This window comes from Coloeus monedula (assembly GCF_965178545.1).
Source record: "Coloeus monedula genome assembly, chromosome: 3".
Lineage (NCBI taxonomy): Eukaryota > Metazoa > Chordata > Aves > Passeriformes > Corvidae > Coloeus > Coloeus monedula.
This window is the reverse complement of record NC_138783.1, coordinates 56,389,648-56,408,167: the sequence shown is the minus strand read 5'-3', so window position 1 is coordinate 56,408,167 and position 18,520 is coordinate 56,389,648. Positions and strand designations below refer to the sequence as shown.

General features: G+C 44.1%; 1 protein-coding gene across 1 annotated transcript in view; it reads left to right on the top strand.

Annotated features, from left to right (window-relative positions):
- The window catches only part of COG3 (component of oligomeric golgi complex 3), a 31,433-nt gene extending 25,138 nt beyond the window's left edge, over nt 1–6,295 (top strand). Inside the window, exons 20-23 of the mRNA XM_082278716.1 lie at nt 287–362; nt 1,831–1,958; nt 2,518–2,616; nt 3,841–6,295. Coding sequence (XP_082134842.1) covers nt 287–362; nt 1,831–1,958; nt 2,518–2,616; nt 3,841–3,870 — 333 coding nt within the window. The 3' untranslated portion in view covers nt 3,871–6,295. The remainder of the gene's footprint in view (nt 1–286; nt 363–1,830; nt 1,959–2,517; nt 2,617–3,840) is intronic.
- Nucleotides 6,296–18,520: the final 12,225 nt, after the last annotated feature.

Sequence of the window (18,520 nt, the reverse complement as noted above, 5' to 3'; positions counted from 1 at the left end):
CTTAAGGATTAATCTCTTTTGAGGTTTTGTATCCTTAGGTGCCTAAACATCTTTGTAAATTTAATCCCATTTTGAATTTTACTTTCAAGAATTTATCACAGCTGTAATTTTGAATTGCATTTCTGTCAAGCTGCTTCCCCTGTGTGTTGTTAAGTCGGGTCATAGAAGAGAGAGAGCAGTGGAGATTCCATGCACTGTGGTATCTGAGTTGTGCTATTTTTACTTGGTCACTTTGTTGTGAACTCAACTGAAAGAAACATCATTTTGTTGATTTTACTTGTTTTAGGTAGCTGCTTTAAAAACGATGGCCACTCAAGGAGGTCCCAATTACAGCCTTTCACAGCAACCTTGGGCACAGCCAGGTATTTACTTTGGTTTATATTCATGTTACTAATAGGAAACTGAAGAGGTGGTCAGAATAACTTGGACTGAGAGACTGTGATTGATTTTGAAAAATTCTGCATATAAGAACTGTCTACCTTTTTATTGCAAATCCTGGCTTCCATTTTTGCTTGCGTGCTATTTGAAATGTCTTAGGCCAGCTCTAAAAACCTGACAAACTTCAGAATATGTAATTAATTGGTGTAGTAGATTAATGCCTTGAGTATTTCTCAAGCTGTGACTGTTCTTGCATGTAAACAGCATTTCTGCAACTGCATACAGAATGTGCTTAAGGAATTAATTGATTACGTTATGATAAAGCTTTTGCTTTTGTAGGAAAGAATGTATCCTCATTGAAGCCCTTATTGTCTGTACATTTGGTATTTACTTTGGTTTCAGTTTTCCTGTCATTATGCAAAAATGGAATCTGGGTTTGTTTCCCTCTTTTTAAAAATTTAAATGTCAATGCTTCATAGGAACATTTGGAGCAGTTTTAGATGTTCCTAGGTTGTTTTGCTCTTCATATTACAAAGTTGTGCTTCTGGGTGGAAAAATCTGATTATTCCAATTCATACATTGGAACCTTCTGTTGCATCATATTCTTAAGATGCAAAGCCAGCCATGTCATACATAATTCAGTGCTGCTCAATGGGTCAGACACTCTCAAGGGCTAACTTGAGCTTCTACTTAACATCTCCCACTTCTTAAGGAGTATTTTTAATGTTTGTTTGGAGATAATTATGTGTGTAGAGATGAAGTAGAGCTTCTGCTGTTTCTTGGAGTCATTTGTCTGGGAAACAGGACTAGGCAAAAAGTTTAGATGTGGCAGAAGCTGAAGGGGGGAAAACCCCACATAGGATATTAAATGCAGTACTTTAAAACTACAGAATGTATTTTTTCCCCTGGCCTTTAAGCAATGATCTTGTAGAATCATTAAAATTCCGAGCAATAAAGAGAGAGGGTCTTGTCTGACAGAGGATTCTGGTCTGATTGATTCAAAATCCAGATTACTGTGCAGTCTTTCCTCCCACAGACGTGGCCTGTGATCAATAAAGAGAATTTGTGATATTCTGTTCTCTTTACTAGCACTGTTTATTTCCTAGCAGTTCCTTTTCCAGGTAAATTTTCTGGGAGGGAGGGAGGGAGCCTATGTAGAACTTTGCTTTTTTTGTTGCTGTTGGAGGGCTGTGATTTCAGAAACCTCAGGAGGATGTGGTAGCTTTCAGAAATGGGGTGGACGCATTTTCTGCAGGGAAAGGAAGCAGTATCTGGCACGCTGTGGTCCTGTGATGGGTTTGATACTGCACAGCCCAGCCGCCCCCTCTCTCCCTTCCACTCAAACTTGTGGTGATGATCTGCCCAGAAGAGTGGAGGTGATTTTCTGGAGTGTAGGTTTCAGTGAGCCAAACTCCGCTTTAGCCTGTTAAACACATTTTCTTTTACTTTCAGCAAAGATCAACGATCTGGTCTCTTCCACTTACAAGACAATAAAAACAAAGTTGCCATCAACTTTACGAAGCATGTCCTTATACTTGTCCAATAAAGATACAGAGTTAATTCTGTTTAAGCCAGTCAGGGTGAGTATTGCTGCCATGTTTTCCTGGAGGTGTTTTGTGGTGCTATCTGTAGCTTAAAAAAGCCAAATCCAAACTGCTCTTGCTTCTGCTACACAACACACACATATGACAGGGAAGTAACTGCTGCTCTTTATTCTGTACATCTTCCACTTGGCACCAAATGAACTACCATAAAGAAAATTAACTCTGTCCAACACCAAACCAGTAGGTTTTGGTCACTTATGCATGGCAGGAACACCAGAGGCAGAGAGGATGATACAGTTTCAGTGGAAAACCTACTGTAAACCACCAGAAGAACCAAGCTGGAGTTTTAAACTTCCAGATGCAGGACTCATTGTTTCACTTTAGCACATCTTAGCTGAAGTTTTTATCTCACAACTAATGTGGATTCCTTGTAGCTGTTTTGGTGCTTGTTTTAGACAAGTTCTTAAAGCTTGGCTGTTTGCCCCTACCCCATCACTTCAGTAGCTATTCCATGTACATTGTGCTTGTTCTGGTTCATGTTTAAGATGGGTGTTACGTTTTTTAATATTGATTTTTTTCTTCTTTCTTTTAAAAGAATAACATTCAGCAAATGTTCCAGAAACTCCATACTCTGTTAAAGGAAGAATTTAGTAATGAAGACCTCCAGATCATAGCTTGTCCTTCAATGGAACAGGTATATATTGAAGCTCCCTATTTTATCAGTTGGTCTTCCATGTGACTGGCTTTTTTAAACATTGATTTTTTTCATTTTTTGTATTTCCAGTGTTCAGAGTCCTTATTTATTTATTATCCCACTTAATCCTGGATGATTAAACTTTGGGCTTTTTCTGATCTTTAGGCTCTCAGCTAGGAGGAGGCTTTGTTTGGTTGGGTTGTTTTAATAAATATCTAATAGATTTTCTTAAACCAAGGTGGTGATTGATGTTGCTGGGGATTGGGTTGTACAGCACTGTAGAAGAGTCTTGCCATTTTCTGGCATTGTCTTCCTGGAAAGGTATCAAAGCCAGTGAATATGCCGTAAAAAAACCTGTGCATTTGAAGGCATCTTGCTTTTGACAAATACAAAAAGCAGCAGCTTTTACATTTAGGAAGCACGAGAATGAATTACTAGAGTGCATCTGAAGTGAATTGTATAGAGGAAATATGCAGATGTTTGTGGAAGTGTAACCCTGCATGGTAAGGTCTTTAGTCTCAGAGATGATTTGGGTTAAGAATTTTCTGTATTAGGATTCTCTGTCAGAAACCAAGTAGGCTTTTAAAAATGTCACTTGGACCTTAGTAATCTAGGGAATGTGGGTAGAATCTTGATTATCACAGGATGACAGTATTTAAACAGGTAATCTAGTTTATGGATTAGAGGATGTTGCCTGCAGTGCGTGTGGCCCCAGGAATGTGTGATAACTGTCCTGGAGCACTGAGTGGGAGTGATGCACCATAAGGAGGTGGGGTTATCCTAGAGGGGGTGGCTTCCTCTAATTGTTTATCTGATGAACCCTGGGATCACTTATCCTGCAAACTGAAGTGTATGGGAAACAATATTGTAATGTGTAGGAAACAAATATTGTGAAGGATCCCAAACGTGTTTCAGATATTTGAGATGAATAGTAACATTTTTTGCCAGTGTGCCAGTTCTTTGGAATTTCTTGACAACACATGAAGTTATCTTAGGAAGTTTGTCACAGTAGTTTTGACTGCTGAAATGAGTGGTCAGCATCATCAGCAGCTGAATTTTAAAAAGCCTGTGAATAGGCATTTAAATGGAAATTTTGGCTGTTGTTTTGTAATTGTCTTCTGATTAATGTGCTTCCCCGGAATCCTGTTTAAAGGTTAATATATGATGCATCAGTTTTGTAACTTGGTTGCTTTGTCTAACATAGGCTTTCATTTTGTCTTTCAGGTGAACTTACTGTTGTCTATGTCCAAGTAGCCCAACAGTGAGGCTGCTTGGAATAAGCTTCAGCTGAATGCCAGGCAGTGAAGGGAATGCAAAGATATTTGCTTAAAGTAAACGAAGGATACCACTGTGCAGTCCAGTCTGCATCAAAACTATCCAGGCTGCTAAACCCTGTTTTAGGGAAAAAAACCAAAATGAACTGGTTTGTTGATTTGTTAAAGGTCTTCCTGTTCACTGGCTTGAGAAGTGGGCCGAAGAAAATGAAACAAAAACCCTTTTGCTGATCACTCTTATGGAAGCTCAATTACTGCCTTTTCCAGATATTTTCAAAATTGAAAACCTTTTTTGTTGTTTTTTTTTAATGTAAAAGCCATTCTGGCTTTCCCTTAATGAGCTGATACAGGCAATGGAAAGTCACACTTTCAAAGACATGCTGGTTATACAGTGGAGGGAATCAAATGAGAGCAGGAATAGTTATTTGTGAGACTTGGAAGATGAGCACATTGGTATGACAATTTGACTTAAGCAGGCATGCTCTGAGTTTTTCTTTAACTTCCCTGAAAATCCTGGTAATCCATCACGTGCTTGAAAATAATTCAGAGGTTCTTGCTTGGGAAGACTTAATTTCCCACATGTGAAGTGTTTCTTGGAACACTGGATGTTCTGTCTTTCTTATACTCTTGTGATTGGGAGCTGTGAGGTCTGACCTGAAGTTTCATACTCTAGCCTTTCTCCATGTAAAGAGTCTCACATCCTTGGGATTTGCAATGGAAAGCTGTGCAATATAATTTCTGTTGTTTCTGAGGGAACTGCATGTTTTCAGATGCTTTCCAGCAAGGCTTAGCATTGAGGTTTTCAGGTACTTAGTTTTAGGGCAGAGTTGGTTTTTTTGCCTTTCCCAAGATCAGATGGTGGTGTCATGTGGTTTAAAGTGGGAACTGGGTCTGGAACTTGCACAGCCTTTGTGCCCTGGAGTAAGTGCTAATCAGGAGTGTGGGGATGCCTGAAACTCGATGTGCAAGGCTGTCAAATCTGCATTGTAGAGAGAGGTTAAGTACTCGGTAGGTGGTAAACAGTGCAGGCTGTTGGGTGAGCATTAATTGGACATTTGTGTGGAAAGCTGGATGCTAAATGCCTGGCCCTTAATGCAATGAGCACTTCAGAGTGTCTCAGTGTTTAAATCTTCATTGTGCAGCCCTGCAGAATGAAATTGTAGTGGGTGATGTGGCAGATTTTTAACTTATATTTATAAAGCCTGTTTTGTACTTTTGAATATGAAGAAATCTCCTTGCACATGGGTGGTATTTTGATCTAATAATTTTCCTGTTATAAATAACAAGGCTGGAGTATAAGATGGTAGGATGGAAAGCTACCACAAGAAATGTTGCAGCAGTGGTGCACAGGTACATAAATGGTACTCATAAGACCTTACATGACTCCTTAAAAATTAACTAAAGGAACTAACAAGGAGAAAAACTTGCCCTCTCCCTTTACTTTTGTAGAAATACAGGCTGTAAAATAATGTCCAGTGTGTTGTAATATATGTATATTTGTTTTTTATAAAGTTTTTCAGAAGGACTGCATGGTCACTGTACAGAGTTATGACTGACTTAATACAGACATTGTATAGAAGAGATGTGAAGGGTAAACCATGGCAGTAGTCACTCTTGTGCTTGAGGTCTTTTTCTCTCTTAGAGTACCCAGACAGCTCTAGGACAGCTGGTGGAAAGATTAGAAGAGCAATCAGTTTATACAGCCTGTTTGCTAAATGAACATTTGTTTAAACATGTACAGTTTCAGATATTTACGTTTACAAATAGTGTAAATACTTTCAAAAGATTAATTTAAGATGCTTTATATTATCTGACTAGAAACTTGCTGGTTTTAATTTTTTTAAATAAAAATGTTGCCTCCTATTTTGGTCCAAGAGTAAAGCTTTATTCTGTATCCTGAGGCTTGTCTGTCAAGATAACTGTAATACAGAGACAATAAATATCCTGTAAGCACAGGCAGTGCATTGCTGAGAAGTGTTCTTTTTTTAGCAGTGAGAGAATTGAGTTTATTTGGCACAGATATATACCTTAGTGCTGAATGTACAGCTAATTGTTAAATTAATGCCTCTTTATGGTTATAATAAAAGTAAATTTGTATTTTCTTTACTGACAAGCAATCTTGTGTGACTAAATAGTCTCTTTCCTTGCAATTTTGTTAGGAGGAAGGAACCACAACTATAATACAAGAACTTACTTTTAACTAAGTTGGCTTTTACTAAGAGAGCTTGGGAGGTAGTGGCAGAAAACACAAGTATTACTGTATTTGATGACTGTTCTTGCCTGGATTTTCAAAGACTCATCTACCCAGAGTTTCTCATTACCCCAGAGTGCTCTTCTGGCCCTTGGTGTTGTAAAACACATTATCCAGAAGCTTCTAGTTTGCCCCCTATAATGCCAGCATGAAGTTTCCCTTCACCCTCTGGCTTTCACAATGTCATTGGAATGAACTATCAAAGTAAAAGCTCTCCTTCCCTGTGGAATTTGGCTTCTGTCTGAGCGGTGTGGGGCAGTGATGTGTGTCGAGAGCTTCCTGGTTGCTTGGAGTCTCCTCTAGGGGTCTGGCCCTTTGGATTGTGTCTTGTAAATGAGGTGAATGCCTGGCCAGCTTTTGGACACCAGTGGTGCCTGCAGCAAAATCTGCTGTGCCATGTGTTTTTCAAGCAAAATGTAATAGTCCTTTTCTCAGACTGCATATTTGGTATTGACCAAGTGATGTGGGTATGAAAAGGAGGAAGAGTCTGTGCTGCTGAAGCAAATCCTGATGACTGCAGGTAGATCCAGCTCTGTCCACAAATGCTGTTTTCTCCTCTTGTGCATTTTCATCCTTATTGAGCCCTGGATCCCAGCCAGTACAGTGGAGCAAATCAGACATTTGATATAAAGGCCTCTAAATAGAGCAAAAAGAAAAAAGAATCACTGTTTGTCCCTTTCAGTGGTGGGCAACACACCACTAAGCCATGGGAATTGCCATCAGCTGGAGCCTGGAAACCCAAGAGAGACCTCGTGTTCCCTCTCTTGAATTGCCCCTGGTCCATGTGCCCAGGCTGCTCTTTGCCATCCCCTGTGTACCAGCCCAGGTGTGTCTGGCTGAGAGCCAGAGCAAGCTGGTCAGTCACACTTGGCACAAGCAGTTCCCAAATCTCCGGTTCCTCAGCTGTAGGATGGAAGCCATGTGCTTCAACATGCTCCAACTACTGAGTTTTTGGTGTGTAACCCTGCTGATCAGACTGGGATCCATCACATGCTGTCAGCTGAGGCAAACCTGGTCTTACAAGGACCTGATGTACAGATGGGCATTGTGAGCTTGAAGAAAGGAGCTTTATTTTCATGGCAAAGTGACTGTTACCACCCTGGTAAGGGAAAAGTTGATCTGAAATGCTGATGTGACTGCTTGCTGTGAGCACTAATTTCTTGCATTTCAGTATTTCATGCAGGTAGAAGATAATGAGATGCAAGGAGTGATATCACTCAGGAGATTGCCAAAAATATTGCAACACTGATTGTTGGAGAGCAGGCTCCTGAGCTGAATGTTTTTGGACTGAAGGAAGAGCTCCTCTTTACTTTCTGGCCACCTAAGTGCATGACTTCTCTGGATCTTTCAGCTGCAAAGAGAACCCGTGCAGAATGAAGGGTGTTAATGCTAAACTCTGTGAGGTGGGGCTGAGTGGGAGGGCATCCTGCGTCTCAGAACCCAACCTTTCACCATGCAACATGCCATGGGTGCACTTTCCCTTTGTGCCCGTGGAGCGCACTGACCCTGCAGCTCCCCCTGGGAGCTGATCCTCTTCCAGAACATGTACAAGGGGACTGAGGAACAAAGAACTAAACTCACGACTTGAGCCGGCTCCGGTGGGAGTGGGCTGTCCAGAAGTAGTGGGCCAAGGAAGATGACTTCCTTATCTAACAGAGCAGATGGTTCTGAGCAGAAGTCTGAATTTTGGGGGTCAAAGAGCAGTAGCCAATGCTTTATGGTTCTGCACACTTGGGGCCTTGGCTCACTGCCACCCTCCTGAACAGCCACTGCAGAAGTTGTTTCCATTAGCAATGTGCCCGTGACCATGTACAGAATATTGCTGTGAGGGCTGCCAGCATTTGGTCTGTGCCTGCACCAGGGAAGACAACTTGAATCCTTCCCCCTGAGGCCTCAGCCCCCAACCAAGCATGAGCAGCGCGTTATTTCAGTGCTGACCAGTTGTGTTTGCCTCTAGTAAGAGACAGGGCTACATACCAGTAGGCTGGGACAGTCACATTGGCACTGAGTGGGGCTCAGCCCTGGCCAGAACAGCATTTCCGCCTCTGAGGAGGGGTCAGAGGTGGGAAACCTGAGTGAGTGGTGACAAATACCAAAGGATTTTGGTGTTCCTCTCCCCACATGCTTGTTTCATGTTAAGTGAAATGCTTTTTAGATAAAATCAGAAGCTTTGTGCTTATACTGACATTTAATATTAATGTTTTGAAAAGAAACAGTGTTTCAAAATGAATTTGTGAGTGTTGTTCTTACCCTCCAGCGACAGCATTTCAGCTCATCTTAATGCCTTCCCAGGAGGGAATTTCATTAAGAGTCACACAGGCAGGAAATTTGGTTTTGAATGAAACAGCGATTTTTCTGCATGAAAATTTGTGACCAGTCTCATGCAGCAGTCCCAGGTTTATCTCCACTGGGTGGTTTCATTGCTGCTCTCCAAGGAGCTGGTAGGCAGGAGCAGGGATGTCATGGCAAGTGCTCACCAGGAGCTGGGACCCCACACTGAAGCAGACAGGATTGTTGTGCCTGGGGAACAGTAAGTCAATTCAATCCTAAACCCAGGATTTAATGGTGATGTGCCCTTTCTGTTCCATGGTGATGGGCTGTGCGAGTGATGGAAGTCAGGGCACTTTCAGTGCTTTTGGTTGGCCCCTTCCCAGCCTAAGTAGATCCCAGCGCATGGGTCCAGGGTGGCCCTGGGGAGTAACACACAGCTGGATGAATTTAGACCCAACAACTTCATGGTCCCAAATACCACATTTTGTCTGCAATTGAACCAAACTTTCATTTTTTCCATTCAAGAGTTGCTTCTAGGACCTGATGCATCCAGTGAGGGGCTGTTTTTTGGTAAATCTTTGTCTTTTGGTAAAAGCACGCTACAGAAATTGGATGGCACCTTGGAGAGCCATGAGTCCCTTAAAGGCAGAAAAACCCCTTGGGTGGAGTGTCAGCTGTGTGTGTGTGTGTGTGTGTGTGTGTCCCTGTCACGTGAAAAGGGGAGATTAACTCAAACCCTTTGTGTTTGGTCTGCCAACACCCCCAGAAAGCTGTGACCTTTGTGATGGGGACATGTGCCAGTCCAAGGAGAGTGAATTCACCATGGTTGCTGATTCAACAGCAGAACATCTTCCTTTGCCTCCCTTGGTTTTCAGCTGCTGTGGGGCTTATCAGCTGGAAAGTACCACTGAGTTCCCTTGTCTGCAAGGTTTTCAACAGAGCCTGGCAATGGTGTCTCCATTCCACCCTCCCTTTAGTCCTCCTCAGATTGTGCTGTGCTGTGTGTGGGAGGTTGAATATGCTGACCATGTTCAGGGATCATGGAGTAGCATCTGTATTTTCCCCTCCACAGGGGAGTAGCATCTGTATTTTCCCCTCCACAATTTCCACACCGTTATCTTCTTTACCCTGGTCATCTTTCCACAGTCCCTCTCTTCCTATTGCACATCTACATCTGAGAGACCCTGAAAAGAGGTGTTCCATGCAGGTGTGTATGGTTGTGTGTGTGGCTGGGTATGGGAAATCACCTTGCCAAACTACAGAGGAGAGGGAAAGGCAGCATGTGAGGGAAAACAGTCCATATTCACACATACAAATACAAATTGATGCTCCCCATCTTATGACATCCTGGGTAGACAGCTCTGGATGCTGGAGCATCCCTCAGCTGCGGCACACGGAGAGTTTTTGTCATTTGCAGCATGTGTTGCATTGAGTTTTTCCTGCCTAAGCATGAAGAAGTTGATTCTCACTGGGCTGCAAGAGTAGCTTGGCCTCCCTCAGTGTTACCTGGTGCTGCAGCTTGGAAGAAACCAACAGGAAAGAAATAAAAACCTAACTTCGCATCTGTGACATGTTCCAGCTCCAGCCATGGGCAAGCCTGAGCCTGTGCATAAGCAGGACAAGCTGTCAGTTTTCTCTTTTCCTCCCATCAAAACGATCACATTCCATTCACAAATATCAGAGTGGTCACTCAGAACTGCCCTTAATTTGCAGGTGCTGGGGGAGGCTGGATGTGTTGAAGCAGCCAGCCCCACCTCGGGGGTGAGCCAGCAGCCGGCTGACACCGATGGGAAGCATGTGGTCCTGTGAGGTCAGGAGAAACCCGTGGCATGTCAGCGATGGCTTGGTGCTGCTCAGGATCTCCTTGGTGTCAGGCTGTAAAACCTGGCTGCTGTGTGATGGATGAAGCAGCAGCATGTCTGCAGGCAAACGGCAGGACTGTAGGAGTCTGATGGAGGCATTATTGCAAAAGCTGTTTAAAATGATTTGTAATAGCTGGTTACAGATTTAAGATGTCCATTAATTTGCCTTAGCATGGGGAGGACTTGTAAATTGAGATGGGATTTACTGATTCCCCCAGATACGAGCTTTCTGAAGGGAAAGTTTGGACACTGGGAATGGGATGTCAAAAATTATTATTTGATGGCTCAGGTGCTTGCAGCTTTTACTAAAGACATCACTCACCTCATATAACAACTTAGACTGCAAGAAATTGGTCACCTAAGTCATTCTTTAGTGAGGAACACTCACTGGAGATGAGAAACAAACCAGAAGCAATGTTGACCTAAAGCTAACCAACTCTATTGTGGCTTCCCCCGCCAGCTGCAGGTAACAAGCCCACATTTTTCCGTTGTGGTCACCTGGGGCTCCATGTGGAAGTGTGGTGCAGATGCCTGCCTGGACAGAGGGGATGGGGATGTGCTGCCCCAGGTCTTCTTCCCCCCTCCACTGGTACCAACCCCAGAGCACTACCAGACCATCACAATCTGTGCTTACTGTTAAATTAAACCCTTTCAAATAACTGAGGAAAACTCATCCTTCACTTCTGTGTTTCCACATTTCATATATAAAGATAACTCCTTTTATTCTATGTTATTAGCTGTTCTCTGATGATATAATTTGCTAGCAGCCCTCTTTTCATCAGACACACAAGTAATTCATCCTGCAAGGTACTGACAAGCAACACAGAAACGTTTCTTAGCTAAGAGCTTAGCTCCCAGCATTACAAGGGAGCAGGGTTTAATACTTTCTGATAGAAATAAGCAGCATTGCCACCTGCTTCTCTGGGAAGAATGCAGAGCAACTAGGAGAGGGGCAAGCAGAGAGATCATTGTTAATGCAGCAGCCAATTCTCACATGAAGAAAGGGACTGTGCTTGTGCTGTGTCTGTGGCAGGGACTTGAGGAACTCATCTGCAGCAGCTCCCAGGTGGAGGCAGTTTGTACACTTGATGTGGGTGACACCAGCCATTGCTCTGGCACCAATTTAATAATCTGAAGGTGCAGGCTTTGGCTCTGCAGAGTAGCTAAGAATTCCATCCTGCTTGTAAGGGATAGAGAGGAACAAAAAAGCAACAAACTGACGATTTTGTTTCTGCTTTCATTTTTCAGGCTTTTTATGAGGCTAAAAAGACAGACAGTCCCAGGCAGGAGGATTTGCTACCCCTATATTTCAGTGTGGGAGAGCAGTATAATGTGCTTCTATGTCCAAAATAAAAAAGCCAACAAAGTCACTGATTGTGTGATAAATCACAGGTAATTTTCTTGCATGCTGGCAGAAACTGCAATGCTGTCTGGCTGGGGAAGGGAGAGGAGAAGCAGGCAGGGAAGAGCAGGGCCATGCTGCAGGGGCCTGAGCTGTCAGGGAGATCCCTTTCAGCCCCTGGCTGATGGGGCAGAACACCAGTCCTTGTTTGTCCTCCCAGGGTCACGGAAGCTGGGACAAAAGGCACTGGGGCCCTGCTTCTCTTGGCAGTTGGGTTGGAGGGGATGTCCCAGGATACCTCATCCCTTGCTGGACACAGTGGTGATGTCCTTACTCATGAATTCAAGGCTCTCTGGACCCTGTAAAGCTTTTGCCTGTGCTGTTAAACTGTTGGCCTGGGACCAGGAGCTCTTCCCCTAGTGATTCCTTTCTAAAGAACCTGGATCTGACTCTGTTGGGCAGTTGGAATGGAGCAGCCTGGTTTGGGGGGTAAGAGAAGTGAATGGTATGGAAGTGGGTAAAGTCTATTTCCCTGCCACTCTCATGGGATGGTCACTCCCTTTTTGCCAGGACGAAGCTTGTGCTGCAGCCATGCTCCCACAGTGCTGGTAGACTCCCATTTCTGTGGGGTGGTTCCTTACGATCTACAGCTGCTATGATTAGCTTTACAGGAGCCCTGCAAAAGGTGCACTTTGCAGAGTCTTCTATCCAGGTGGTCTCCTCGGAGGACAAAGGAAAATCAGCATCAGTGCCATTAATTTTTTAAAAACTAAATTGGATGTAGATCTAGACTGTTCTCATAAAGGCATATATATATATATATAGTGTCAGGAAATGTAGGTTATATTTAATTATCTGTGCTCCCACAAACACGGTATGTTTACACTTCCTTCTGAGAGCTCAATAGAAAGTTGTAGTTGTTTTTCATATGAAAATGTGGACAACTTGGGAATTTGGCCTTCTTTTAACATCCTGTGAAGCACTGAGAAAGTGGAAAAAAAAGAGAAAAAAGAGGCTTTATGACTTTTTAAAAGGCTTAACACTTTAAAAACAGTTTTTCAAAAAGCAGCTCCTGTCTTTTCTTTAAAAAGAAAACCCTGAGAAACTACATTAAAAATCAAGACACAGTCAGTTTTTAAGACAATGCTAATATGAAGAATCTTCAAGGGAAATTAGAAAATTTGCATTTTGGAAAGTAAAATAGCCTGCACTGGAACTAGATGATTGGAACTAGATGATCATTAATGTCCCTTCCAACCCAAACCATGCTGCCATTCTGTGGTTCTATGATAATGGCTCCAAAGCAGTGTAAGTCTGGTTTAGCTTTAAGGGCCTTTTTCTTCTCTGTGGTATTTATAGTAGCCATTCTCGTGCCTCCTACTGTGATCAGTCCTGCCACCTAAATCCAGCCCATCTTTCCCCAGGTTTCTTCCCAGATGGGTTTTCCTTATCTTTCAACCAGCTGTGGCCCAGGGCTGGATGAGCTGGCTGACAGCACAAACCCTGGTGCCACCAGGGCCAATGAATGGCACCTGTGCATTTTGCATCTTATCCAGCTTTATTTGCAGGCATTGTGGGTTTGTGCTGGCTGAGTTACACAGGCTGCTGCCTACCATCTACATCTGCCTTTCTGGTGGTGAGAAGGTGAGAAGGTGGTTATTTATTACTCATTCCTCCCAAAAACCTTCCATCGAGAGAGGAAGGCGAAGACCCTCCAGCTCTGTCCTGAATGAAGTGCCAAGTTTGTAACAGGAACCGAAGGGGCTGATTTTATACCCCCTATCAATGCAGCAGGGCTGTGCAGATGTGTGAGCCATGCTGGTGTGGTTCACCACTGCTGAGCTGGGCTCTGGGCACACCGCACCAAGCCCAAATCTCACCCTTAAATAAGTGGTGAAGGCACTGCTGGAATCCTCAGCCACTCTGGAGGAGCCCTTGCCTGGTCACTTGCAGGTCCTCAGGTTCAGTCCCCACAGTGGGCAGTGGCACGGCCAGCAGCCGAAAGGCTGGGGTGGAAATAAGGACTTCTGCCTGGGTGGCTGAGCACCTTCCCCACTCAGATGAGGAGGGGGTTGACGGCTGCAATTTCAGTGGGTCTGCCACTGGCCCTCTCTTGAATTTCTGTTTTGCTCCCTGGGTCTGTGAAACCAGTCGGTTTTTTATTCATGTGCGCACACATCTTTTTGCCAGGAGACGGAAGTGTTCCCGCGGCTCAAAAAACACTTCATGCTTGAGTCACTGATGCCTGCTCTTTTCTTTTGTCATCAAAAGCGTTCTAGTTTTCTGATGGTCAAGCTTAAGTCTCTTAAAAGGGGAGAACCTCTGTCCTTTGAAGCAATTTTTGCACTATCATCAGAGAAGAGACAATGTCTTTTTCCTCTTGCAGGTGCAGGAGCATGAAATCACTTCCACAGAGCATTTTTCTGGAAGCCACCCACCTTTTCTGAAAGGCTTCTCACCAAAGAGCTGGCAAATCCTGCACTGCCTGGCTCTAGAGGCTGCAACAAGAAGTTACTAGAGCCAGAGAGGAGAAGGAAACACTCTGTGTGATGCTGTGGCTCTGAGTTGTACCACTGGACAGGGATGAGGAACCCTCTCCTTTTTTTTCTCTAAGTGAATTAATTTCCTGCTCCCCTGTGGTGCTGGAGCGATGCTCGGTCTGGCTCCTTTCGTCTACAAATAGCAGTGGCAACTCTCCAGCCTCTTCCCTCAGACAAGGACACTCCCAGCAGAAAGAAGAGCCCCTGTTGTTGCTACCCAGCACTGATCCTTTTCTGGGCGCTGCTGCAAGGTGCTGCTTCCCAGGAAAACACACCACTGGGAAAGTGCTCCTCACAGGTAATTTCTGTTTTTTTCTCACCAAACAACCAGCCATTTATTCCCAGAAACGCCAGCTGCTCTCCAGTGACACCCCAAGAGCTCAGGAAGTGGCATTTTTCCCCTCTCCCTGGGAGCTGGCACTTCAAATCTGAGAGAGGAAGCTGTTAAATTAGCCAAAACATTGTCCCATGCTTTCGAAATATGAATAAATAATCTCAAAATAGCAGCAGGCAGAGAGAGGAGAAGTTTGCTGGTGATATTAAGAGTGGTTGAGGCAAAGGGCTGACTGTGAATAGTTGCAGAAAGACCCTCATGGCACTGAATGAAATGGTAATAAAATCACAGATAAAATCTGATGTAAATAAATGTAAAGTGATGCGCATGGGGAAAGACAATCCTAGCTTTACATACAAAATAATGGGCTCCAAGCTGGCTATTACCAATTGGGAGCAAAATCCTCAGGTTATAATAGATAACTCTATGTAAATGTCAGCTCAAGACTCAGTAGAAATCAAAAAAGCAAACAGAAAACTAGGAATTATTAGGAAAGGAGGAGAGAGCAAAACAGGGGAAATCATTATGCTGCTGTGTAAATCCATGGACTCCCTTCTCTTGAATGCCATTGTGCAGTCCTGATTCACTGATCTCAAGTATGATATAGAAGAAATAGAAAAGTTACAGAGAAAGGCAGTTGAAGATGATCAAAAGCACAAAAGGGCCTCCATTCAGGGAATGACTGAATAGATTAAGACTTTTTATCTTGGAGGAAAAAAATGACTGAAGAAGAAATATGACCGAGTTCTGTGAAAGGAAGAGCGATGTGACTGGGAAACAGCTGTTCATATTATTCAGTGCTCTTCAAAGGAAGAGAGTGAACATCAAAGAAAATGATCAAGTGACAAATTCAAAATAAACAGAGGAGATTTTTAGCTGTGGCACCCCTCACCATAGGGTACAGTGGATGTTTAAAGTTTGTGTTGGTTCAGTAGGGTGTAAGCTGATTGATAGAAGAGGAATCCATCAAGGGCAGAGATGGCATCTACAGTTCAGCAGGTTCCTGAGTCACAGACCACTGGGGAAATGGAAAGTATTCTGGGAAGTATAAACAAAAGTTGGCTCTATTTTTGTATCACTTCCTGAGCATCTGCTGGGTCTCATCCAGGGCAGAATGCTGGGCTGGGTGTATTTTTGGGGCTGACCATTTTCAGTCATCCCTCTGTCCTGCATTTCACACTAGGGCATGTATCCCACTAAGGCAAAGTGGCTGAAGTGTAGCCACTGAAGTGTAGGTGTCTGGTGCTATTGCCTGTCTCTGTTCCCACATCAGACACAATTTTCACCTTAAAAAGTCTTCCACCAAGACCCACAGGCAGGTGCATCCCGTTTTCCTTTAGCTCCCAAAGCAAAACTCTTCACCTGTGTAGACAAGGCTTCTCAGCTGGAGGCCAAGTTGTTCTGGAATGCAACAGATAACCAAGGGATAACACCTTGTTCTCCACTCAGACCTCTCATGTGCATCTCACTTTGCCTGGCCTGCCTCACCCTGGGTTTATTGTTCCAAGGCATCATTGAAAGAGAATCCTGGGTATGAGCAACAAGAGATCAAGGGCAAAAAACGTGCAGCAGTGGCTCTAATGGTCAATCCAAATCTGAGTGATTCACTAAATCTTCCCCCAGTAAATTAGAAACAAACACCTGGACACTGCACTGACACAACATGCGAGTGACCCTTCTGGTTGAAAGCTCAGCACCTTAATAACAGAGACATTTGTGTTCCTGTGCACTTATCCAAGGTTGCCCTAAAAGCCATGCCTTGGCAGTTTACAAGCTGGTGGACACAAACCAGTAAACTCACTCTGCACCTCCTTCCCAGCTAGAAATGAGAATGAGGGATAGTGGCTATTACAAGATAATCACACCCAGGGGGAAATTCCCGAGCTCTAGTATCTCTGTTTCTCAGATCAGGGTAATCTCATTGCACTTGGCTAGCCATTGGCAAAGCTTGTCAGGCCAGGCTGGCTTGACATTCTCAGCTTTCAGGAGCCTGCCCTATTTCTGGAGGCTGCTGCATCGCCCAGGCAGCCTTGTGTTGATATCACATGCTCAGTAATATGAAGGCGAGGTTTATTTTCTGAAAACCTACCATTTTCACCTATAAAGCCTAAATGAAAGTAAATGAAAGTCCAAATTCTATTTTTATTGACACCTGTGCTATTTTGCAGCAGCTCCAAAGGAGTAATGATGATATACATTGAGACAGGAGGACAGTCAGACATCTGTCCTGTTGATTGATCTGCAGGAGAGGGAACACAAAAAGGTCCACTACACACAATGAGGCAAATATTCTAATAAAGACTGTAATGGTAGAAAAATCCCCACCCACATTTCTTGCCCCTAGATTTCTATTAGGAAGGAGACCCTGCTCTGTTTGGCTCTGGAAGGAAGACAAGAGTCTTGGATTTCAGTGAGTTGCAAGTGGGCAAGGGTAGGAAACACCAGCTCTTGACTGTAACCAGGGAAAACTAGGTAGCTTCCTCTTCCTCCTCCTCTTCTCCTGTTGTGAATGTCCCTCTGCCCTAATCCTCCTCTTTGGATCTCCCCATGGATCACAGTCTGGGGTCCTGCCACCCCCAGGGTGCCCCCTGGCATCAGAGCCAAGCCAGTGATCTGGGAGCAAACCCCAGCCCAGTTCTCATCACAAAGGCTGGCCCTGTCCTGCCCGTGCTGGAGAGAGTTTTTAGCCCCAGAAATGCTGAGCCCTGGCATCCCACAGCCACACACCTCATGCATGGGCTGCTGGTGTGGCATCTGTGACTCCTGTGGCTCCTGTGACAGCCTTATTTTAATATATTTGTGCTGAATAATACACATTTCCTGTGAAGAAAGATGGGTATTTCTGTGTCAAGGGAACTTGGCATCTCTGAACAGTGAGCAGCCATTTCCTCCAAGCTGTAGTATTCAACCTGGTAATCAACCCTATTAGCACTAAAAAGAGCTGTCTAAATGCCAAGCCAGGTTCAATAAATAAGCACTAGCACATTTAGAAATGGCTTAGAAAGGAGAATTAAAAGTTTTGCTGCTAATTATGTTTCTTATTTTAGATTTTCTGTCAGTTCTAGTACTTCCATTCAAATGAGACAGTCATTTGCTGCCAAGATGAAGGAAATGAGATGACCTGAAAGTGGGCAAAGTGTTCATCCGTAGCAGAAAGCTAACACGGACCCCAGCTCCTCTTGCAAGCCTCTAGAAACACCATAGGAATGGTGTCAACAGATCTAAAAGTAAAGGTGCCTTCTAGCCTTCTGTTACAGTGAGTCCCAGATGCTCTGAATACCTCTTGATCTCACCAGAGCCAGGAAACCCCAGGAGGCAAAGGAGAGGCAGGCAGGCAGGCTCCTCTGACCAGCCAAAGGTATGCATCCCAGGAGGCAGTCAAGCAGGAGCAGGGAGCACAGCTTGCTGGAGGCACACTTTATAAGCAGCTTCAAAATCTGTGTGGGTTTTAACAACCAACCCTGCTCCTCGAGACCCAGCTGCCTTCAACACTGCCAGAATGGGAGCGGTCTGGTGCTTTGATGTGGTAATGACATATAACTGATACTGATGGCAAAGGCTAATCCACTCTGCCCTGTAATGTTCCCAGTCAATCATGCAATATTCTGTTATTGGAAAAGCTCATTTTTGCCCCTCTGATGGTAATCAGTGTATGCCCTGAAGCACGAGCCTTGATAGCCTGTGTAATTTGCAACCTAGCTAAGTGTAACTGTGGATGTTAATCCTATTTATACAAATGCCTGGCAAGCAAAGGTAGGGTTGTTGGGACAAGCTGCAGGGCAGGGGAAGGCATAGAGCCAGATTTCCAGGAATTCCCCCTCTGCAGATTTCGAGCTGCTGCACACCAGTGATGGGAGACTGAGAGGTTCGGGGTGGGCAAAGAGAAGGAGCACAGGCAGTGACTGCACTTGTGTCACTCCCGCTGCCTGGTATTTATTCTGGAATATGCTGGAGCACACTTCACCACAGTGCCTATCCTCTCCTTTGGGCAACCACTCTCTACCTGACTGTCCTGGGTTGCAGTGTATTC